Source organism: Sardina pilchardus, chromosome 12 (assembly GCF_963854185.1).
Source record: "Sardina pilchardus chromosome 12, fSarPil1.1, whole genome shotgun sequence".
In the NCBI taxonomy this organism is placed as follows: Eukaryota; Metazoa; Chordata; class Actinopteri; order Clupeiformes; family Clupeidae; genus Sardina; species Sardina pilchardus.
In genome coordinates, this window is record NC_085005.1 from 21,453,112 (window position 1) to 21,478,708 (window position 25,597).

General features: G+C 42.2%; 1 protein-coding gene across 1 annotated transcript; it reads left to right on the forward strand.

The window, feature by feature from the left end:
* Positions 1 to 1,029: 1,029 nt before the first annotated feature.
* On the forward strand, positions 1,030 to 18,286 carry LOC134097664 (apolipoprotein B-100-like). Its single transcript, XM_062550595.1, has 28 exons — positions 1,030 to 1,154; positions 1,736 to 1,762; positions 2,293 to 2,396; positions 2,800 to 2,945; positions 3,923 to 4,070; positions 4,477 to 4,629; positions 4,875 to 4,999; positions 5,094 to 5,179; positions 5,313 to 5,763; positions 5,855 to 5,969; positions 6,080 to 6,226; positions 6,318 to 6,529; positions 6,643 to 6,838; positions 6,942 to 7,121; positions 7,204 to 7,407; positions 7,493 to 7,660; positions 7,751 to 7,956; positions 8,072 to 8,251; positions 8,362 to 8,471; positions 8,644 to 8,854; positions 8,965 to 9,134; positions 9,232 to 9,371; positions 9,562 to 9,671; positions 9,828 to 10,201; positions 10,379 to 16,390; positions 16,489 to 16,603; positions 16,723 to 16,903; positions 17,018 to 18,286. The coding sequence occupies exons 1-28, from the start codon at positions 1,100 to 1,102 to the stop codon at positions 17,984 to 17,986; spliced, it is 11,295 nt and encodes a 3,764-aa protein (XP_062406579.1). The 5' UTR covers positions 1,030 to 1,099; the 3' UTR covers positions 17,987 to 18,286.
* Positions 18,287 to 25,597: the final 7,311 nt, after the last annotated feature.

The window sequence follows — 25,597 nt, forward strand, 5'->3', positions numbered from 1 at the left end:
CTTTTTTTTTACATTTGTTCCCTTAATAGACATTGTCGTTTAAGCTGTGGCAAGCCTATGAGCGCAGCCCTTCATTTTCTATGTCTTTAGCATTGTAGTGCTGGCAGTGTGTTAATTACGTAATACAGTGTGTGTCTGTTACTATGGTGCCGAGGTCTCCATGGGCACAGGTTCAGTGTCCGACCCATTTCTGAAGCTGGCAAATATGACTTGGCAGGTGCCTTGGCATCGATGCCGACCAATATTCGTTGCCAAATATAAAAACAAAATCTTACCAATGCCTGAATGCCAATGCGAGGACAGGCTACAAAATCATATCTACAGTACGAGACTGTGTCATATTACACATACCAGCTCAATCATGAAAGATGCCTCATCACTTTTCATTCCAGATGAATCTCATGGCTTGTAAGTACTAACTCCTCATAAAATACTGAATTCATACTGCATAAAGAAATCAAAGCATGTCGTAAAAGTACATCCAGAAAGATATTGGAAGGATCTTAATATGGCTGGATGGTCAAATTAAAACAGGCAACTGGTAGCATTGCTGCATTGCATGATTTACACAAAAACCTATGGGTGCATGTGAGCTCTGACAAAATGCATGCTTGGTCATTATTTATCGAGTATATTGATGATTTAATCTTTGCTTTGAACTCAGCAAAGTGTTTTGAAACCTGTTTTGCAAACTGATCTTTAAATAACAACATTTGCAATAATGTTCTCAATATATGTAAAGAAAAAAAAAAATCTACCACGTTGTTTAGCACATATTGTTCATGACCATATTCATGTTCCTTTCGGATGTTAAACAGATAGTTGTTAGTTGTTGAAAGGTGTACACTTAATTTAGAAATAAGTTTATAAATTATCTGAAAAGCAGACACTGCAAATGTTATAGACCTATTTTTTCATGAAACTGCTTGCCTTTGTCCTGCTACCAGGGCAAGAAGTGTGGACTTTGGCCCTTTTCGCAATCTCCCCCTATCCACTAGTTACCCTGGGGAGGGGTATAAAAGAGCTTCTCTGGACGAGGTGAATTAGTCTCAGCTGAGTACTCGCCCACCCGAAAGGAGAGAGCTTCAGCGAACCCACCATGGGGGACACAAAGCTCTGCCTCGCGCTTATCCTCAGCGCCTTTGCATTGGCCCGTAAGTAGCTCACCTCTACTCTCAAGCATTATGCCCAGGCAGGCCAGTCGCCTGTGCTGGTGTGGTAGTTGAGAAGCTCACCTTTACAATAGCCTGACTCTGATTTTAGTTCTTGTTGTGAAATATTGTGTTATACAAATGTATTGTACAAAATGAAACACAACACACACATACAACATTGCATTCAATTAACATTTTTTTTGTTCCATTTTCCTTTAGTTTAAACCTTGACAAACTATAATTAAATACAAACATGACCCAAAGGAAATAAAGATAAACTAATTTAAATTATAAAGAGCACATTCACATGACTTTTATGATCAGTATTTTTTAATGACCAACAAAGTCATTTTAATGTAATTTCCTGCATTCATCTGTTTTGAGTAATGTTGTCATGCCATTGCATTTTTTATATTTCATATTATACATTATACAACTTTTTGATTAGACTGTTTTGTAGCTTTGGAGCTCACTAAATAACTCTCCTGTCATGATGGACGTCAGACTTTAGAAGTGTATTTGAAATGAAATAGTAGTAGGAAGGTGTTATAATGTTTCTACTTTGGTCTGTCATCCTTTAGATGCTGATGATGGTGCCCCATGCCTGAGTAAGTCTCACCAAACCTCTGTTTCTATGTTCTAAACATCTGTCAGATCGTTGTATAGCTCTGCTCATTCAAATTTCACAAGTAGTTTGGTGATTTTATATACAAACATAATGCAGCCAAAACTACTTCAGGTGTGCAAATAATTGATGCTCTTTCTAAAGAGTGTATCACAACATGAAATCCAACCAAGCAGTGATATGAGTTTTGATCATTCTTGGATATGGATATTCTGTCAGGCTAACTTGCCCTCTTAGACACTTCATACAGCAGACATCATCTCCCAGCAGTTGTCATCAGGACACTTCTCTGATAAAAGCAAATTCATGGTAGCATGATCAGAAAAACTGACCAATAAAAGTGAGACAATACTATTACGAGGGGTGTAAGGAAATATTGATGAGCACAAATAATTGCAATATGAAATTTTTTAGGTTGTTTATATTCTTACGTAAACACACAGGGAATTTGACATGTTTTACAGGTTTCATGTTTTACATCTTTTATCTGAGTGTGCTCTCATCTCCCCCTAGTGGCCGAGAGGTACAAGCCTTTCCACAAGTATGAGTTCCTGTATGAAGCCGAGTCCCTCAACTTCCTCAATGGAGCCGTCAACGGCCCCAAGGGAAGCTGCAAGGTAGAGCACATCACATCACAACATCGGATAATCCCTGTTCTTTATCAAATTAATCATAATACATTCACAATTACAGTTATACAGGCATGCATGCATGCATAGCTATTGAAAAATATATAAATATAGTATAGTATGAATAATATCAACAGACAACTTTTGCAAACTGAACGTAAGCTATATCTTGAGTCAATCTTTCATGGATGATGAGAACTGAATTACATCCCTCATAAACAGACAATAAGCAGCTATCAGCAGCGTATGCAGACATCTGCCATGATATTTTTCACTTTTCTTTTAATGTCCCTGAGATCAAATATACATTTAGAGTATGTACAATAAAGAACACTTCTTGATTAAAAAAATCTGAGGATTGATTTCACCATTCCCATTCATTGATGCACAGGTTGAGATCGATGTTCCCGGCCCCTGCCAATACATCGTCCGCACCACTGAGTGCATGCTCAGCGAGGTTGCTGACTTCGATGCAGCTGGCGAGCCCGTCTTTGTCCCCGCAGCCACGACTGATGCCTTCAAGGCTGCCATGGAGAAGTAAGCCTTTCAATTTGTGTGTGTGTGTGTGTGTGTGTGTGTGTGTGTGTGTGTGTGTGTGTGTGTGTGTGCGTATGTGTGTTTGTATTTCAATTGTTATTATTCATTTCCGTTCATATAAAAATACTAGGGCTGTCAAATTAACTGATTTATTTCGATTAATTGATTTTAGGAAAATTAACTGATAAAAAAAAATAACACAGATTAATCGACTGTGACCTTTGACCTCTAAGGTAGCAAATCAAGGCAAAGAAAGTGTTGACATTGAGGCCTCGATGCACTTTTTAATTCATTTCCTCAGCATATTAAGTCATATTATACTGTAGATTGTTATGGCCATTATTTGAACAGTGAAAGTAATAATGAAACAGTTTTTGAACTTAAATGTCACTAATGCTGAATATTCAATGATTCATTTGAACAGAGATATTTAAAATGCTTTAACAGCAAAAAACCTATATGCAATTAATTTAGATTAATTAATCACAGAGTATGTCATTAATTAGATTACATTTAATCGATTGACAGACCTAAAAAATACATCATATTTGTACTTAGTTTGATACATACTCTGTGACAGCATATCATTTGGGTTGGTCATACTGTATATTTTATGGTACTCCACTAGTCCTAACTGACTGCTCACACATGAATCCTCTCAAAGTCTTCAGCAATCTGTAAACAGGAAAACTACAATACACTCACACACCCACTCACCCACACACCCACCCACCCCCACACACACACACACACACACGCACACACACAAGCACAAACAAACACACACACACACACACACACACACACACACACACACACACACACACACACACACACACACACACACACATATATATATATCATTTGAATATTAGAATCCTTATTCCCAAAGTAATGCAATAATGCATTTCGCTAAAAGCAAATGTCCCTGTAATTAGGTCACTACTGTAATTAATCAACTACTGTTCTCCTCACAGGAACCCTCTGAAGGTCACTGTTGAAGGTGACAATGACATCAAGCTGTTCCCTGAGGACGATGAGCCTATCAACATCCTCAACATCAAGAGGGGAATGATCTCTGGCTTTGCTGTGCCTGTTCTGGAGGAGGAGAGGAACAAGAGGATGGTATGTAGATACCAAATACCAAGTGGCATCAGCAAGGATATATAGAACAAATCCAATCTAAAAACAACCTATAGGGGCAAATAACTTTTGGTTGGCATGAATATTATGTCAATTCTTTAAAGTAAGACCGGAATGCTATGCGTTTGCATTTAGAGACAAGGCTCAAAATGTCACTACACCTCTATTGTATTGTGGAAAGGATCCCTGTAAACAAACAAACAAAGTGTTTGAAACAAGGCAAAGAAATGGGACTGGTTGTGTAGTTGGTGTATTACCTGTTCTTCCAGTCACGACCACCATGTAAAGAATCCTAGCAAGATGACAGCAAAAATATTTAGGAAAGTGAAGTAAGGATGGCAAGAATGATTCATTCCTCCTCAAACCAAGATGTGTTTCCACCCTCCAGCCCACCATCTATGGATTGTGCAAGACTGACTACACCGTGAACGCCAGAGAGGACATCGCCACAGACGTCACCCTCACCCGTGACCTGTCCAGGTGTGACCACTTCAGGCCAGTCAGAGACCACACCAGCCCCCTGGCTCTCATCACTGGCATGGTAAGACACTATGGCAACAGTTTAAATGAATAATAAACAAACAAAATCTTTTTTTTTTCTTAAAATTATTTTTGGGGGGATTTTTTATGCCTTTTAATTGGACAGGACAGTAGAGAGTATGAAGGAAGTGAGAGGGAGAGAGAACTGGGGTGGGATCCGGAAAGGAGCACGGGGCGGGAATCGAACCCGGGTCGCCATGGACATTGTTTTATTCAAGATATTCATGTTTCTTACTTTTCCTTTAGCACTACCCTCTTGCCCAGCTGATCAAGAGCACCCAGAGCTGCAATTATAAGTTTGACAACGCACTGCACCACCCAGTTTCTGGTGAATGCATTGAGAACCACATCCTGATGCCTTTCTCCCACAAGTACGTCTAAGAACCATTCATGAATGAACGTGTCATTCCCTTCAAGAAACTTATTTCACTTTAGTCTGTGATCTAACTGTTATCACTTCCACAGGGGCAAAAATGGAGTTACCAATGTTGGCAAACAGAAGGCAACCCTCCTGGGAGTGACTGAGTACAATGACAGAGTTTTTGACCCCAGTAAGACATCTACTTTCACTTTAGCTCTGATGAATAGAGGGAAGAGAACAACAAATGGAAGTTTGCTCTCTGTGAAGTACACTTCTGATACAATGTACGGTCATAATAACACTTTTGTCTGTTCAATTTGTAGTTCTGGCCAATGAGCAGACCCTGCACCCACATGCCAGTGTGGACAAGAGCCCTATTCAAGACAAAGATGCCGCACTCGCTGTCCTAAGGGAACTGGCTGGCCTGTCTAAAACCGACGATGGACACAAGAGAGCCTACCTGGCCCACAAGATTGTGAGCATGGTCCGCAAGATGTCTGCAGAGACCCTGGCCGCTGGCGTGCCCGAGGCCCTGGAAATCTCTCGCTCCCTGACCTACCAGGCTCTGTTCCAGTGTGGCACCCCCGAGTGCAGCGGTGCCATCATGCAGATCCTCAGGACCTTCGACAGCTCTTCTATGGAGATTGACGCCACAGTCTACGCCATGGGGCTGATGCCCAATCCCACTCGCCAGCTTGTCCATGACATGCTGGAAATGGCCAAGTTCAAGCAGAGCAAACCCATCTTCTACGGTGCCAGCAATGCCGTCAAGAAGTAAGATACATGTCCAAAGTAAAAAAAAAAAAAATCAAATATGATTGGAGGATTGAGAAATTAATGTTAAATGTTCACTGTCCTTCCACAGACTGTACCAGGCTGAGGGCAAGGTCACTCCTGAGATTGAGGCTGTTGCCAACTTTGCCTTGGAGCAGATTGGAGACTGCACTGGTGACCAGGAGCACATTTTCATGTCCCTGAAGGTGTGTTTGTGTTAGCTACTACACTGACAGCCACAATTCCTTATTGTACTACTGAATGTTGTGAAAAAAATTTGGCAAGTGTTGTGATTATGGGTCTCTATGTCACACAGGTTATTGGTAACATGGCCGCTGCTATGGGAGCTGCCAGCCCTGCCCTCAAATCTGCTGTCATCCAGTGTGTCAACCAGCCCGCTGCTTCCCCAGAGGTTCAGCTTGCTGCCATCCAGGCCTACAGACAGACCGCTTTGCCTGAGGAGGTAATTCAGAGACATCTTGTGTTTGACTTCTTAATGGCAATCTGTATTTTGAGCATTGCTGACTGGGCTACATTTGTTATTTGCTTTACAGGGCAGAGAGGTGCTCATGCAGGTCCTTTTGGACAGTGGTGCCCCACTGCAGAAGCGTGTTGCCGCCTACTTGGTGCTGATGAAGGACCCTCAGCCCTCTGAACTCTCTCAGCTGGCTGCTGCCCTGCCAATTGAGGAGAACCAACAGGCCAAGAGCTTTGTGATCTCTCATCTCACCAACATCCTGAGCTCCACTGCACCTGAGACCCAGGAGTAAGTTAAATAAGAAACTGGCTATTTATTAACATGTTTTATTTACTAAAATGCTAACAAAAATGTGTTCTCATCTTTACTGAGCAAATATCATTTTCTTCCTTTCCGAACAGGCTGAGACAGAAGATCCTCGATGCCCTCCAGGGCAATGAAGTTGGAACTGTCATGGACCCAACCAAATTCTCTCGCAACTACAAGGTCGGATCAATGGAGGGAAACATGATCTTTGAAGGAGTCAGCTACCTGCCCAAGGAAGTTATGCTGGAGATGACCCTGAATGCCTTTGGCTTCGATGTGGACATGTTTGAGGTACATACTTTTTAGTCTGAAAGTGTATAGACTAAGAATTTCCTCATTGCTTTCCCTATTGTTTCACATTTTTGGCATACCTAATCATTTATTGTACTTTCAGATTGGCATGGAGGGCAAGGGACTTGAGCCAACTGTTGAGGCCCTGTTTGGTGCCAATGGGTTCTTCCCTGACACAGTGATGAAGACCATCTACTATGCTGCTGACAAGGTGCCTGTCCAGATCAGAAAGATTCTGAGGAACATGCTTCCATCCCTGAGGAATGACCGAAAGAAGAGACAGGTACTAATTTATTGACATCCCTTACATCTTTTTCATGACATTTCATGAATTTCTATTCACTATTTTGCTCTCACATTGTCAGGCTTCCCAGAGCCTTATTAAAGAGCTTGGAGGAAACGTCAAGAGACTGTTCAGCCAGCTGAAGTCTCAGGATGCCCCTGAGGCCATGGTCTACATGAGACTGCTGGGAATGGAACTTGGCTACCTCAAGACCAAGGACATGGAAGAGATGGCCTACTCTGCTGCAATGATGATGGACAACCTCCTGAAGATGTTCCCCACTGATGTGAGTTTCCTAAGACACATACCTTTCCTCTAAAAATGAGCAATTTTCTAGTAAAGCTCATTCACTTAATGTGTATTCATTGCAGTTCATCAAGGGACTGCTGACCAGTGCTGACAATGAGCTGTTTGCCCACTACATCTTCATGGACAATGAGTTCTACCTGCCAACCGGCCCTGGTGTTCCTCTGAGGGTTGCCCTGTCTGGTACCTTCACCCCCGGAGTTAAGGGAGGACTGCAGCTTTCTCCTGACATGGTAAGTGATACAATAACCTGGGTAATCAAATGATTTATGTTAACATAACAGTATTTTACAAGTCAACCTCATCTTACCATTTTTCCACAGAGTGAGGTAGCCTTCATGCCATCCGCTGGCATTGAGTTTGTGACTGAGGTTGGAGCCCACTTCCCTGACTTTGTTCAGTCTGGTCTGGAGATGCACACCAACATCTACCACGAGAGTGGCCTGAAAGCCAAGGTCTCTGTGTCGAACAGCAACATCAAGCTGAGCATCCCTGCCCCTCAGGGCCCAGCCAAGCTCGTCAGCCTCACGTATGTTTGGATTTCAGAAAATGATATATTATTTATTACAACAGCATTACATTAACTTTTTGTCAGTCAAATTGTGTGTAGACTTTAGAAATAAACATTTCCCTCTCTATTGCAGCAATTCTCTGGTGTCTGTCCATGGTGCTGAAACCAAGGCCATCCCATCCCTGGGAGATAGAATTGATGTAACTGAGTGCACTCCTTTCTTTGCCGGAATCAAGTACTGCACAGCTCTGCAGTACTCTGATGCCATGTTCAATGACGATGCTCCTTACTTCCCCTTCACTGGAGACAGCAAGTAAGTAAAATGGAGTGGAGAGTGAGATTGAAGAGCCTAAGGGCAGCATTGGTTATAGAGTAAGTTGAACTGTTTCTAGCTAACTAAGTCAACTGCTGTGGTCTCTGCAGGCTTGAAATTGAGCTGCACCCCACTGGCGAGATCTCTGAATACACAGCTGACATTGACTATTCCTATGAGGAGAAGACAGATAAAGTCACACTCACCTTGAAGGCTGAAGGTAATATAATCATTTGCTTTGAACAAATTAAAGCAAATGTACATTTGTTCACCTTTGAACCACTGAAGGAAATGAGATTTATTTGTGACGTTATTCTTTCTGTGAACATCCAGCTGATTTTTCCAGGTGGTTTTCCTATTTGCCTGAACATATCTTTCTACTGTTACCACAGGAGCAGCGGCCACTGAGGCTACAGCAACCTTAAAGTTCAACAGGCAGAAGTACACTGTTGAGGCTGATCTGCAGATCCCTGATTATGACCTGGAGGTTGGACTCAGGCTTGGTTCTGTCGACCCCGACACCAAGGGCAAGGCCACGCACTCTGTCCAGATTGACCTGATCAACAAGAACATTCCTCAGGCCTCTCTTATTGCTCTGGGAAAGTAAGAAAAATGTTTCAAGTAGATGAGCAGCTTTGTATTAGAAATGTCCATACTCTGTTTTTCAAGTTTGTGAATTTGCTAAAGAATTTCCTCCCATCTGCTTCAAACAGACTTGAGGGGATGAAGGATGCCGAAGTGGAAGTTCAGCTTCTTTGCAAACCCTTTGCTGATTTCAAGGTTTCTGCTCACCTTCACCGTGAGGCAGAGTTGACCCTTAAACTTAAGACTGACTTTGACCTGGCAACTGCTAAGTCTGCTCAGGAAATCACTTTTACATATGGTGTGTGTGCTTACCTCCTTCAAAATATTTCCAACACATACGTCTCTTCCTTTCATTCGCTAAATGACAAATTGTTGGGTTTTTTTCTTAACTTCAGATGATGAGAAGCTGGAGGTGGAAATTAAATCTGATATGAGCACTGAGATCCTTGACCCAGTAGAGTTTGGAGACCTTTTCGAGCAAGAACTTGGAAAGTCTGGCATAACAGTCGGCACTTTACTCAGCAAGTCTGTTCAGGTAGGATGAAGATGGCGATTTATATAGTGTATGTATAAACATAACAGAATAAAGGAATAAATACAGTATGCACATTTAAAGTGTTAACCCAATTTTACGTTCACTGCTGTATTTTGTTCTTATGGTATTTTTTTCATAATGACTGTATACTAAACATATTTTCTGACATGTCTATATCATCTTAACGTAGGGAGTCAATGCCTACATAGAGACGTATGGTGCAGATATTCCATTTGTGCAGAACATCAGAGTGCCTGAATTTCCTGAGCTGTCATTACCTGAGAAACTGTACTTGAAGACGTAAGTACAATCCTCAGGCACAATGCAATGTAGTTTTTTGTTAAAATGTAGGACTTGTATTGTGGGAAGAAAATTGTGCCAGTGATACTACTTTTTTACTAAAAGATATAAAATGTGTACAACCATTTTAACTTGAAGTTATGTGTTCATTTGCAGTGAGGCTGATGTCAAATACCACTTTGGCAAGCACTACTACACCATTGCCATTCCTCTGCCTCTTGGAGGAAAATCCTCTGGAGACCTGAACTTCCCTGCTGCTCTCACCACTCCTCACTTGACTGTGCCACAGCTGGGTCTGGAGGTTGCCTCCATTGACATTCCTCTTCCTGAGGTCTTCGTTCCAGAGCAGGTGTCTGTGTCTGTGCCTGTGTTCGGAAAGGCTGAAGTGTCCGCCAAGGTCCACAGCAACTTCTATAACCTGGAGGCCGATGTTTCTGCTGGTAGAGATCCAGTTGACCACCCCAGCTATTCTGCTAAAGTGGAACTGACAGGAACTTGTCCTGCCGAAATTCTTTCCATGAAGATTGATGGTACGTGTGTCTGTGTTTATTTAAATTCATCCATGAATACTGTACATATGAAAACACACAAGATCACTGATATATGATGCAATTACAATATTGTGGTTATTTTATTTTCTAAACCAATAATATAATATATTATAGTATAATATTATAACAATGCAATTTCTGTCATGTTTTGAACAGGGTCTGCATTGCTTGCGGCTGCACCTGGTGAGTCTCTCAAGGCTGAAATCAAGACACATGTGAACCACAAGCTCATTGATGCCAGCATTACTGTTGAGGAAGTGGCAACCATTGCAGACAAGTTCAACCTGAAGTCCAATAGCAAGATTGAGGCAACCAGCCCTCTTGGTGTTCAAGTGTCTCTGGAGTATAATGGTGATGCGGGTCTTAGCACAGAAGAGATCTCTGGAAATGGAAACCTGGAGGCATCCCTCAAGATTGGTCCTACCTCTGGATCCGCCACCATCTCTCAGACAGTCGCAGTCTTCCCATTCAAGCCAGAGGCCAAGATCGATTCCTCAGTGAAGATTGATTCCACCCTTGTCAAGGCCCAGAACACATTTGCTGCTGCCTTTGCTAATGGTGAGTTGACTGCCACATCCAATACCGCTGCAAATGATGACACCCTGGTGCACCATGCTGAAGTCACCATCAAGGATTCCACACTGGCTGTGAAGTCTGATACCAAGGCAGATGCCCTCGGCCTGAAGATTCAGAATGTGGCCGAAGCCTCTGCTGGTGCTGGAGCTGTTAACATTAAAATGGAAACAAGTGCTGACCATACAGAAAACCGCATCCATTCCCTTGTAACTGCCATGCTGGATGTCAACGGACTGGCTGTGAACAGTGATGCTGAGGCTAAACTTGCCGAAAACACTGCCACTCACAAAGCATCTCTGACACTGAACAAGGATGGCCTGAACACCAATGGAGCCACATCTCTGCAGAGCCCTCTGAAGCTGGAGAACACCTTCAGCGGTACCGTGGATGCATCCAAGGTTGACCTTAACATTGACTTCAAGGGTGATTTTGCTGACATGAAGATTTCCAATGCCATGTCTCTGACTGGAACCCCTGCAACTATTGCGTTCAAAAACAATGCGGATGCATTTGTCATTGAGGGAACCTCTTACACCCAATCCATTGTCCTGGATGTGCATGACTACACTGCATCTTTGAACATCAACAATGACCTGAAGGTCCTGCATGCCAACTTGGTGAATAACGCTGAGCTTAAGGCAGAGGCCTACAAGGCTGATCTGACCGGAAGCCTGAAGGCAGCTTATGGTGAACAGGAGCTCAAGCACTCTTATGAAGTCAAGTATGCTGACCTGACTGCCAATGCCAAATGCAGCACAACTGGTATGCTTCTGGGCTCTCACCTGAGCCAGAACACTGAGGTAGTTGTCCCTGGACTTGCTATTAAAATCAACAATGATGCCCGCTTCAACTCTCCGGTTCTCCGTTTTGATACCACCACCCGTGCCACAGCTGTCCCCTTCAGTTTCAACCTTGATTCCATTGCCAATGCTGATGGTGATCTGACCATGTATGGAAAGCACAGTGCCCAAGTCTACAGCAAGTTCCTCTTGAAAGCAGAGCCACTGGCATTCGCACACTCTCATGAATGCAGAATCTCTGCCTCCCAAAATCTTGACAATGGTATCTCCATTGAGACTGGGCTTGACAATAAGTTTGAAACTCTCCTGACTCCCTCTGACCAGAAGGCTCATCTGATTGTAAAATCTAAACTCAACAGCCATGCCATCAATGAGGAGGTCAGTGTTTACAACACACCCGAGAGGCTTGGACTGGAAATGTCAGGAAACATCATGACAAATATGCTAAACACTGTTGACAGTGAAAACCAAGAATTTGTTGTATCAGGCTTTGTGAAATATGACAAGAATAATGATGTTCACCTCATTTATTTGCCTTTCGCTGAGAGCGTGATCAGTATTGCAGACAACCTAAGACTCGTCTTGGTGGAAATGGTAGAGGCTATGCAGACTTATATTAGACAAGAGGATCTCATCAGCAAGTTGGAAAGTCTTCCTCAGTATATCAGTGACTTTGTCAAGGACCTCAATGTTGAGGGAAGAGCAACGGAGCTTAAGCAACAATTACTTTCCCTGTCACAGGAGTATACCATTACATTTGAAGATCTGGAGGCTTCTCTGATGAACCTGAGGGCTACTCTTGAGAGGCTCTTGTCTGATTTAGCTGCTCGTGTCAGTGAAACTGTCAAAATCATTAAAGAGCTCATTGTAAGCGGAACTCTGTCTGAGGATGTTGCCAAGAGGCTGACTGACCTACTTAATACACTGAATGAGGAAATTGACATCAATGCCATTCTTGTTGCAGTCATTGAGGCTGTTGAAGATCTGATTAAGCAGATTGATCTGATGAAGCTGAAGGACAGCAGCATTGCTCTCTTGCACGACCTGGATGCCCAGTATGCCATCAAAGCCAAACTTGAGGAAAGAGTGGGTGAACTAAAACAAATGATTTCCAGCTTCAGCTTGGCTCAGTTTGCTGAGGACCTGAAGAGCCTGATTTCCTCCATTGACATTGAAGGTCTGACCAGTCGGCTTGTGGCACAAATTCCAACAGAGCAAATTAACAAGATTGTTGACACAGTGAAATCTCTGGTGACAGAATTGGACATCACTGGTAAGCTGAATGCAGTCTATTCCAATGTGAGAACTGTACTTGTAAAATACGAACTTGACAAGAAAATTGAAGGAATCCTGGAGAAGGTGGTTGAGCTCATCCAGAAATTCAAAATTGATGAGACCATACAGGTTGTTGCTGACACTTTGAAGAACATCCACATCCCTATTGCAATGGAAGATGCTATCAACTACCTGAAGGCCACAGAGCTCAAGCAGGCTATTGAGCACTTGAATGGATACCTTGATGCTTTAGTGCAAAGTGTTAAGTCATTTGACTACAATGCCTTTGTAGATCATGCCAATGAGAAAATTGCTGCTTATACCAGTGAGCTGAACACACTCATTGCTTCTCTTGAGATTCCACAGAAGGTTGAGGCAGCAAGAGAATTTGTCAACTATGCTCTGTCCACATTGAGTGGCCTGCTGGAAGAACTCAGAGGCATCAAGGCAGCTGATGTCATCAAATCTGTAAAGGACATCATTGACACCATGGCTCTGAATGACATCAGAGCGTTGGTGGCAAAACTCCCAGGAGTTGACCTCAGAGGTGACATTGAGCATTACCTGCAAGTGATTAGCAACCTGTACACCAAGGTCATGGATGTTGTCATTGATACCTTCAGTGGAGTTGTTGATGCAATCCAGAAATTTGCTGTTGATCAAGCCATTGTCAGCCAATTCAAGCAGATCATTGAGGGAGTGGCAACTGGACTGAAGACAGCTGAGCTTGAGTTCCCATCGCTCAGTGTCCCACTCACTGACCTAGTTTTGCCTTCCTTCAAGATCAGCCTGGCCAACCTTCAGGACAGCCTCCCAACACAGATTGATCTGCCTGAGTTCACCATTTTGGGCTTCCATACTGTGCCAGCCATGACCATTACTTATGATGATATCAAGCAGAAGGTTATGCAGCTCATCGACTTCATTGTGAACTATGAAATCACCTTTGTGGATGTGGATGCTTTCTTTGGAGAGCTCTCCATGAATTACTTGCCTGACCTGTCTGCTATTTCACTGCCAGAGATCAGCCTTCCAGAGATCTCCCTACCTGCCATCCCCAAGGTCAATCCCGAGGATCTGATTAACATTCCTTTGACCATCCCTGAGATTAAGCTCCCTCACATTCCCACTGAGCTGATGGTGCCAGCTTTTGGAAAGCTCTATGGTGAAATCAAAGTGAACACTCCCATCTACAACATCAGGACCTCTGCTGAGTTCCAGAATTCTACAGATAGCGAGACCACGCCACAGTTCACAGCATTCTTGAATTCCAAGGGATCATCTCCTGCTGTTGAAGAACTGGGCTACAGCCTGGACTGTACTGCTCGTGTAGCAATCCCCAAAAGGAGCCGTATCATCATTGCAGAAACCTTGAAGTTCATTCAGCAGCAATTGTCTGTAGAGCACCAAGCATCAATGACCGTTTATGGTCTTTCTGCTCAGTCCTCAGCCAAGACAGCTTTGAAGATTAACACCTCTCCATATACTGCTGATCTTGTCAACATGGCATTCATTGCCATGGAGGGTGGCATTACCAGTTCTATTGACACCTCCTACAACCACAAGATCAACCTTCCCATGATCTCATACACCAGTGACATGTCTCTTACACAGAAGACTGTTGCTCGCCAAGATGGTGCCTCTGTCACCGTTTCTTTGAAAAACGAAGGAACAAGCAAGGTTTCTTTCTCTGACTTCTCAGAGGAAACAACCCTTAAGAGTGATCTGGATTACACCATGAATGTCCGCACAGCCAAACTGACATATACCTCTGACACTGATAGTCCCTCTAATAAAAGGAAGGAGAGCATGAATGCTGAGGCTGTTATTTTCAGTCACATCACCTTCGATGCCCGTGTTGAATCAGAGTCTCCTTACATCAAGAACAGCCTGATGACTGCCTCTGGGAAGGCACATTTAGGTGAAATGAAGATTGAAATCAAGGCTAATCACGACACTGAGCTTGTTGGTGCTCTCAGTGGAACCCTGTCTAATTCCCTTCATGCTATGGTTAAGCCCATTGAGGTTGTGTTCGACTTCCAGAATAGGGGCAATGCCAAGACCAGCCTAGATGACACTTTTTCAGCTAAACTTGATCTCCAGAATGACTACTCTGTCACCTTGAATCCTAATGCTCAGCACATTAATACCATGGCCCTCTTGAAGCTGAACCAATATAAGGTTGGCTATAACTTCACAGTTGACAACAACCAGGCAGAAACTGGCATCTATGCCTCTGTAGATGGTGACGTCAACCTGGACTTCTTGACTGTGCCCATAAGCATTCCTGAGATTGCTGTCCCAATCATTGACTTCAAGACCCCAGCCATTAATGACATCAATCTATACGAACACACTGGCCTGAAGCACCTGCTGACTTCCACTGAGCAGACAGTTGATGCAGATGCCAAGATTGTGTACAAGAAGAGCAGGTTTGCTCCTCTTTTGGACCTGGACCTGATTTACATCCCTGCCATTGGCAACCTTGTTGCTGAGGCCACTTTCAAGTCATCCATCATCAACCTGAATGTGAATGCTGAAGTATCTGGTGAGGATGACGTTATTATTCGCATTGGTGCTAACTCTGCATCTATTTATGAGAGTTTGAAGGCTAAGCTGGATGGTACGAGCAGTCTTACCACCAAGAGAGGTGTGAAACTGGCCACAGCCCTTTCTCTTGAGAATGCTCATGTTGAGGCCACTCACGACAGCACTCTGAACCTGAACAGTGAAGATCTGAGTTCCTCTTTTTCTGCAGCAACTGTTGCAAAAGTGAACCTGCCCGTTTTCACTGCTGAAGCCAACCATCAGCTGAAAGTAGACCCAGAGAATAATGCATTTACAGACAATATGTTCAAAATGGTGTACACCCTGAATCTCCCAGTGATAAATGTTGTTGGGTCCGGAGATGTTGAGAGTAGTATAAAGCTTGAATCCAACGTTTTTGATATATCCATAGAATCAACAACCAAAGAACAGTTTGATGGAACCATCTTGGGCAGTGGCATTGTTAAGAGTTCCCTCAATGATGTAGCCAACTTCTATTGCGGTTTTGATGGCATTCGCTCAACTCGAAAGACCACCGGCAACGCACATGTCAGCTATGGTGATCTTAAAATTGAGTTTGATGTTGATGAGGACCTGGCTTTAGAATTGAAAGAAAAATTGTATGCCAGTATAAAAATTGACTCCAACAATGAGATCAATGTGGCTAGCCTGAACACCAAGGGAAAGCACTCAGTCAAGATCATTTTTGATGTGACGGAGAAATCTGTGGCTGTTGATATGGAAGCTGACCTTGCTCAACCAAGTACCCTGGGTGAACTGAGCTACTTTGAGAAACTGACCCTTGACTATACTGATGAGAAAGAGAAAGAGTCCTACACTCTCAAGATAGTCACTCCAGTGTACACCACCACTGCTGCCGTAGAAACAGAGGGTTCTTTCCCCAACTACCAGGGAACTTTCAAGGCCTCTGCCAAGTCTCCGGCTGTGATCCTGGAGTACGACCTGGATGGTGAGTACAGGCATCTTTACACTTACTTCTACATGGATTTATGTACACCATAGAGTATAAGAATTTTGTCATGCTTGCTGTCTTGTGTTTATCACTAGGCTCCGCCACTGTTGCTCTTGAAAATGGAGTTGTGAGCCACACTCTCAAGGCTGTACTGACCCATGCAGATCTGACTATGAATGTTCAACATGCTATTGAGCATCAGGATAATGGGTAAATATTCCACATACCGTATGCTAGACAGCCATGAACATTAACACAATAATCAGCACTTATCACGCAGGTTCTAAGGAATTAGTTTCAAAGAGCAATACTTTGGTCTTTTTGTGCAGTCCTGCCCATACCCTGAATGTGGACGTCACAAGTCCCACCTTCACTGATGCGAACTTCCGCTATGCTGCCCGTAACGATGGCGCCAGCACTTCCATCTCCAGTCCATCTACTGGCTTTCTTGGATTACAGCTCCAGGGCAAACTCCCATCGATGAGTGCGAAACTGTACTGCCGCTATGCTGTAAGTAATAATATCCCACCGTGCAAATAAATAAGACTAAGAATATCAGTCTAAGTGTGTTACATGTCATGTGTTCTTCTTTCCTTAACTTCTGTGCTCTCTCTGTTTGAACAGTCTGATCCAGCAACTGACGTGGACATCCTGGTGTTGAAGGCAGATCAGACAGAGCCTGAAAAGATGCATCTTCATGCGTCTGCCAATATGGACGCAACCAGCGCTATGCTGTCAGGCCTGCATGAGAGAGTCCCCGCCATCACCTCCTCTCTGACCAACTTCGCAGACAAGTATGGCATTGTCCCAGCTGTTCAGAGCTTCAAGGACATGCTGGTCAGCATAGTTGATGATGCTTACAACACTGTCAAGAGCTACACCCCAGAGATGAGCCAGATGTCCATCCTCTTCAGGAACTTTGTTGTTCAGTACCAGAAGACCGTTCAGGCACTGATTGATGTTGCTATCAAGTTCCTGCGGGAAACCCAGATTGAGCTGCCAGGCATGGAGAAGGCCACTCTGCTGGAAATCATCAATAAGATCACAACCAACGTCGGTGTCGTGCTTGAGCAGTTTCTGCAGGTCATCAGTGACAACCTGCAGGCCTACCTCACCCAAGTTGTAGACACCATCAGCTCCATCCAGGTTGCCTTGCCCTCTGGTGAGGTTCTGACTGGAGGCCAGGTTCTGGACCAGGTGAAGGCCGTCCTAAACCAGATGGTACAGATGGTGAAGAATCTAGAAAGTCTTGACGTCATCTTGGAGAAGCTGGGTGAGACTCTGCGTGAGGCAGTTGAGACAGCCCAAGCTTTCATTGACAACATCAGCTCTGATATTCTGGACAGTATCTTTGTGTACATCAATGGTCTCTATTCTAACCTTGTCACACTTACCAAGAATGTTACAGAACAGGCCAATAACCTGTTAATTGCAATGGATGTCGACAGCTTAGTTAAGAATGTTTTAGAATCTGTCAGATCTTTTCTGGCTGAAATATCCAATTTTGTTGCTCAACTTTTGCCAGACACTGGTGCTCTTAGAGTGAATGGCGGAATTTTGGATGTGGAGTTTGATATTCCCGTCCGCCTATAATATATATGTTAGCTGTGAATGTTTCGCCTGTTAAACACTACCTTATGTTGAATCAACACTTTGAGGGAGCAATGGATGCTTAAGTCCTTTAGCATGTATTTAAAGTAGTCCAAAAAAACATGTAAAGACTGTATTATGCTGTAAATGACAACTGTATTACGCTGTAAATGACAACTCATATACCAACTCAGCTATTAACATTGTTATGAATTATGTTTGATGAATTCCTCTGCCCTTGATAGCCCACATATTTCAATGTAATAAATGAAAGTATCAATAAAGATTAAGTGTACTACAGTAGGTATGCATGTGGTTCTTTTTTCAGTTTTAAATAAACTAAACAGATTATTATTTTTAACTTCCTAAGTGGTTACACAGTTAGCACTGAGTATACTATAGTGAGACACACCACATCAGTGGAAAATGTGTTTAAGAATATGTGAAGTTATGTTGCAGTTTAAGACATTTTGGAAACACTATCTAAAACAACTATGATAAGAAAATATAAGCCTCATGAAAATATGACCCTAATGAAGGCGCAAGCCAAAATGCTGGTCTTATACGTAAATAATTGCATACTGAAGTTTTGAGTATGCTACAATACTTCTTATTTTAAGTCTACCACTGGTGTGCATTTACAAAGAAAATATAAGCGCACAATACTATGCCATTAATTAAAACATATAAACGTAGAGCAGCAAGACACTCACTCACTAATTTTCTGTGAGCAGTAAGAATGCCATTATTATTATGACTGCTGCTCAGCGCTTCCCGGGACACTGAAAGACCGGGGTGCACGAAACTTGGTGGGCATGTAGCCCCATATAATATGGATAGCATGGAACCATTTTTTTACTATTATTTTGATCCGCCGCCCCCCACCGGACTGGACCCCCCCGAAAGCAGTTTTCGGTGAATATCTCGAGAACCATAGGACCTAGGAAGACCACCTTTTTTTGTATGTTGGTCTTAAGGGGCCATGTCAATCTATCCCATAACCACTCATTTCATTTACTGTATAGCGCCACCTAGTTAAACATGAAAAAGCAAAAGTTAGGTGTTGCAATCGCAGGTATCTCTGACCTGACATGGGCTTCGTTCGAATCGGGTAAAACTGCTGCCTTCTAAGATATCTAACTAGAGAGCAAGGCAGCGAAGGCTGTTCGAAACCGAAAAAATCGCTGCCTTCTAAGATATCTTAGAATTCCTGAATAACGGTCAATCTTGAAGGCAGCATTGATGTACACTTCAAGCTGCCTTCTACCCATAATCCTTTACGGCCACGTCTGAATCTCTGTCAAAACAAAACAAACATGGCTGCCGATAGCGGAACTCTGTTCATGGGGGCCCATACAATGTATTACTGTAATTTATGTGTACATTTAGTGACTATACACCAACTGGCATGTAGATGGCCAGACACAGTTTTCTGTGAATATCTCGAGAGCCATAGGGCCTAGGGGCCATGTCAACCCATCCCATAACCACTTATCTAATGTATACTGTAGTGCCACTAGTTAAAAATGAAAAAAAGCAAATATTAGGCATTGTAATCACAGGTATCTTTGATTCAGATTCAAAACTGCACAAAATTTGAAGTGTAGGACCATTATGACACCCTCTGAATGTATGCCAAGTTTTGTGTAATTAGATTCCTGAAGGACCATACAATAAATGGAATATATGAGTACATTTAGTGACTGTGCACTGCACAAACACATATAAAGATACATGCACACATATGCAGGCACACACACACACACACACACTCACTAACTATATTGTGTGGCGCAGTAATATCCTCACTCTTGCACTTTCAATTTCACTTTGGAGTGAGGATATTACTGCGCTGAGTCTAAGTGCTCCCAATATTATTCCGCCACACAATATAGTTATCCCTTTTACCTGCTTAGAAATGCACCACGTTTTATTTTGTCTCACCATACTTGGTCGTGTGACTACTCATGTAACTGCATTTAAATAGGGAAAACATGGAGGTGTTTGGTCTCTTCTAACTTCATCTCTGTTTGGATCCTAATGAATGCATTGGGCTAGCTAAATGCTATCAAAGTTGCGCCGCACGCCAGAGCCAGTGAGAGCACGCATTGAAACGAGAGAGGTATGTACTGTATCAACTCGTCTTAATTAAGGGAATAACATAGTTTAATATGAAAAAACGGTGAAGTGTTCCTTTAATCCACTGAGCAAGTTTCAGCTTGATAGGTCTAAGCATTGCAGAGCTACTGTATGTGCATTAATGTTGTTAAGAAAAATTATGAATATTGACCTGTTGGTGGTGCTGGAGTTTTGGGGTCTGGAGTATGTAAATTGGTGAAAGTGGTCAGTGGCCTGAGCAGAATAAGTGAGCCAAATTTCCAAACTTTTTCAGAACAGTTCTATGGGCTGCTCCCATAGACTTCCAGAGGAGAAGAATAATAATAGGAAAAGGTACAAACCTATGGGTGCCACGCAGCTTAGCTGCCTGGCCCTCAATAATGTAATGTTCATTTCAAGACAAAAAAAGCAATGCAAAAAGGGTGATTGGCTGCTCTATCATGGTTGACCACTTGGGGGTGTACACCTTCACCAACTCAATTACCCCGCATTCACACTGTCTCCGTCCGTCGACAGATCTCGGAGGTTGTATCTGCTGTATGTGTATTTGCATACACGCGATCTGATTGGCTGACGGATCCGTCGCTGCCTGAAAAGTTGAACATTTCTCAACTTTCTTGACGGAGGCAACGGAGCTGAAGGGACGGACGGACCCACAATGCATTTCGAGTCTGCCCCATGCAAAGTGAATGAGATCCGTCGACGGACGTAGACAATGTGAGGCTGGCTTCACTGTTACATGTAATATCTGGATCCTTCTCAGATTCTGCAATTCCATCTGCTGCCACAGTCAACCATTGGCAACTGTTTTCAGTTCTCAAAAGATGCATTGAGTTGATACAGCTGATAATAATATGACAACCTTAAACAATATTAAATATATTGGAGAGAGAAAAGGTGATTGCTTCAGTGGGTGACAAAGTAAACTTCCAGAATCAGGTGTTCATCAGGATCAAAAAGGATTCATGTCAAAAAAGAGAGAAAAGATCTGAGGCACTCCGATATAAGTAAAAGTCCTTTATTAAACTTTGGACCAGCCGACGCGTTTTGGTCGCTTTCGACCTTGTTCAGGGCATAATTAAAATTGATGACACAGGTGCACTTACAGTAATAAGGTAGAGCTCAGTCATGTGATGTGATCATATGACTATCAACACATAATCAAGAGATACTACAGTTTTTCTCAATTGTTTACACACAATTTCTGGTACTTGAGACACAATTCCCATAATATGTAGCTCATGCACCAACCTCCTGAACCGATTCTGCTGAACTATAAGCACAATTTCTGCTTTACACTCAAATTTCAGTTCTATAACACACTGTTTTCAAAACACTACACACAATTCTGTGCATTAGACACAATTTTCATGAAGAAAATCTCTTGTTTTCACAAAGAACACACTGCCATTCAAATTCTAAAGCTAAATGCCCTACCTTGCACACTGACTCATCAGATGGGCAAACTCCTGTCACACAGTCTTACAATTAGCAATCAGAGCTTTAGTATTACAGTAGTAGTACAGGCAGAGGCAGAGCCAGAGGAGTGAGAGTAAGAGGAGGAGGATGGGGAGGCCAAGGACTGTAATCTCTGATGAGATCCGAGCCACTAGAACATTGCAGTGCTGCGTATCAATACAGTACAGTACCGGACAGTACAATACAGCTCAATGAGCACATAGTACAGAATTGCTTGTGGGCTGTTCTGTAGGACTGTAAAAATAAAGTATGTTTCAAGTATTTGGGGAAAGTAATCCTACTTTGTATTCCTACACAGTTTACAGTATTGTACTATTTGTTTGGCAGCCGAAAGATTACCAACACAAGGGCTTCTCCTGAACAGGAAACTGAAATCATGAGCATTGTCCTAGAAAAAACGGCATAACATTACGGCAAATACAAAGAAAAATAATAGAAAACAAAGAGATATTTCAAAATATTGATAGGGTAAGCATGTCAACTTACTGTATTAGCTTATCTACTGTTTGTAGTACTGTTTGTAGTGTAACACTGAACAAAAAAAGGCCCAAGTCATTATAATGAATGGAGAAGAAGTGTTTTCAATTCATCGCAGTGTTTTTCACTGAGCACATCAGTGTATGATATATGATGGTTTGTGTGTGTCTCTTGAGAACAAAAGAGCATTTTGAGGAGAAATTGCACTGTTTTGAAGGTAAAGTGTCATTTTGCAGGAGAATTGTGGAGTTTTGCCCATTGTGTGTGTTGTTTTGGATTTGTGTGTAGAGTTCTGAGAATATGAGGCATGTTTTCAGAAAATGTGTGTTAACAATCGAAAAAAACTGTAATACAAAGGAGATATAGGCTAGACTGTTAGCCTGGCTAACGCCTCCCACTTCTCAAATGAGACGTGGTCTGGCAACCAGACGTTCATTTTCTCGTATTTGAAAAAATGCCCAGATCCGTTCATTGGGCGCCACGGATGTCAATCAAATGCGTCTCTGCATAGCTCATCATGGTCTTGCTTTCTCCCCTGTTCTGTGATTGGCCTCCAACATCAGGCGAAAATGGGGGCGTTAGTTTCCAGACTGCCTTAGCAGCGTGAAAGAAATCACCGCGCAAGGCAGTATGGGAAACCCAGGCTACTATAGACTGTACCAATGTAAGAGAGAATATAATACAGTTTTTCACAGTTGCTCAAATACTAAACCCCATTCTCTGAATCAAATTCTCAAATGCCTGAACACATTTATTGAATTATTCCCTTTTTTGGCAAAACCATAGACTACTTTCACCCACTTTCACCCATTTTACCAAACTCATTAACCCTTTTTGCAAAACTGTGAACACATTGTGCATTCTGATGCACTTCTTAATTATATTGATAACCAAACAACGCAGAAGTTGAACACAATTAGTGCACAGTTGTCTCCATTTGAACACTACCACTCAAAATTGATAACACTTCTGTCTAATGATGTGACAACCAATATAAGTCAGTTCAGAGTTGACAGAGACGCAGGGGACAACAAGTGTGTGTTACAGTAGAAGTGGGGTACAAGGAAGAGGAGGGTTCAGGTAGGAGGAAGAGGATGAAGAGAAAGACAGAGAGTCCCAAGAGTTGCAATACTGTAAATGATGATATTTGGGCAACAATCATTGACCATGTTCTGGTTCATGGAATGCCAATGAGAGAAGCAGGACTTTGTGGTCCAACCCAACATCAGTGGTTTCTCTGTGGCGTCAATAATCCAAAGATTCAGACTACAGAAGAGAAATAGCGTAAATGTCCATTATCATACAGTACAGTAATCACTGAACATCCACTGTTACACACTTACTACCCTTTGAGCTCAACTCTGAGAGAGTGAAAGAGCTGAGTTATCAGTATGTCCAAGTAAGTCTAAATTTAGGCACAATACAATATTACAGTATTGCATACTTACAGTACTATCAGAGTCTGTGGCATCACAGTACAAATCATATTCAGTACAGTATTGGCCTGTCTTTCTGTTCACTTACAAAACTATTGATTTATATCTTCATATAGGCTAGAGGATATGAGTAGAGATTGATATAAGTCCTTATTCTTTATTTTCATTGTGATATTTTATTTTTCAAATTAGAATGAATACAATTCCTCCAGGAGCCATAAACCCAGCCCTGAAAACTGTGTCTTCCATTGTTTGGTGCATTGTCTTATCACTGCTCTGCAGGAGTGTAATTTTGCCTGATGTGTTCAATGATTTGAGACCATTAGTTAGTTTTGAGCAAAGTTAAAAGTGTTTTGAGGTGATTGTTCAGTTTTGCAACAAGATTGAAGGGTTTCGAGAATGTAGTTTGAGAAATGAGTTTTGTGTTCACAGTTTTGAGAAAAAGGTAAAGAGTTCTGAAAAAGGTGTTCTAGCAATTGTGAAAAACTGTAATATACAGAAGTGGAATGTAGGACATAGGAACAGACAATAGGTACTTATTCATAATAGGTTGACCATGCATATACAAACACACCAGTAAAGTTCAGTTAGACAAATACATCACAAAATATAGTAGCTAGGTCTGACATCAAGACAATCACAAAAACACAGAAAAATCTAACTCATCATTGAGTCCAGGATATTTTAAAGCTTTACATGTAAACGTATCAATCCAATAGGTTTCCCTCTGAGCCAATTTTTAAAGTATATCCCCTCCTCTAATGTTTTTCTGAATCACTTCGCAAAATACCAATACCAAACTACCAATGCAAAACACAGAAATTAAGTTGTTGGGCTGCCTGCATTAAAACTCATGATTTAGGGAGATGAGAGCTGTTCTCCTTAATTCCTTTCATTTATGTCAAGAAAGGAAGGGAACAAAGTGTGAACATTTGCTTTTTCCTGCAAGCTTGGGACCTTGGGAAGCAAAACCATTGTGCAATTTGCTTGTATTTTGATGAAATCCTTGATTATGTAATTTTAAAGAGTGAAATGGATCAGGGAGATGATGTCAGACTAGCATTGTATGACTACTGTGATGCCACAGACTCTGATAGTACTGTACAGTAAGTAATACTGTAATATTGTATTGTGCCTAAATTTAGACTTACTTGGACATACTGATAACTCAGCTCTTTCACTCTCTCAGAGTTGAGCTCAAAGGGTAGTAAGTGTGTAACAGTGGATGTTCAGTGATTACAGTGCTGTACTGTATGATAATGGACATTTACGCTATTTCTCTTCTGTAGTCTGAATCTTTGGATTATTGACGCCACAGAGAAACCACTGATGTTGGGATGGACCATGAAGTCCTGCTTCTCTCATTGGCATTCCATGAACCAGAACATGGTCAATGATTGTTGCCCAAATATCATCATTTACAGTATTGCAACTCTTGGGACTCTCTGTCTTTCTCTTCATCCTCTTCCTCCTACCTGCACCCTCCTCTTCCTTGTACCCCACTTCTACTGTAACACACACTTGTTGTCCCCTGCGTCTCTGTCAACTCTGAACTGACTTATATTGGTTGTCACATCATTAGACAGAAGTGTTATCAATTTTGAGTGGTAGTGTTCAAATGGAGACAACTGTGCACTAATTGTGTTCAACTTCTGCGTTGTTTGGTTATCAATATAATTAAGAAGTGGATCAGAATGCACAATGTGTTCACAGTTTTGCAAAAAGGGTTAATGAGTTTGGTAAAATGGGTGAAAGTAGTCTATGGTTTTGCCAAAAAAGGGAATAATTCAATAAATGTGTTCAGGCATTTGAGAATTTGATTCAGAGAATGGGGTTTAGTGTTTGAGCAACTGTGAAAAACTGTAAACACTCTACGTTTATTGCTATGGGAGATCAGATGAACTAGAAATATTACTAAAAATATTGCTAAATTGAAATCGTTCATGGGGCCCAAGATTTCTGGCGGCGCCCCTGTAAACTGGCATGTGTACTCACTCCAAGATACCCATCATGTACTCTACCAAGTGTCAGAGTGACAAGCGTTGTTCAATAGTTAAACTACCGTCCTGCCTCAACCAGTCATACTGCACATGTAGCCTAGTAA

What these genes read in the sequence shown, in the direction of transcription:
- LOC134097664 (XM_062550595.1), top strand. Translation starts at nt 1,100, where the DNA reads ATGGGGGACACAAAGCTCTGCCTCGCGCTTATCCTCAGCGCCTTTGCA. An exon ending in GCCCCAAGGGAAGCTGCAAG is followed by an intron (nt 2,397 to 2,799) that starts GTAGAGCACATC and finishes ATTGATGCACAG; the next exon opens with GTTGAGATCGATGTTCCCGG. An exon ending in TCTCTTATTGCTCTGGGAAA is followed by an intron (nt 8,855 to 8,964) that starts GTAAGAAAAATG and finishes TGCTTCAAACAG; the next exon opens with ACTTGAGGGGATGAAGGATG.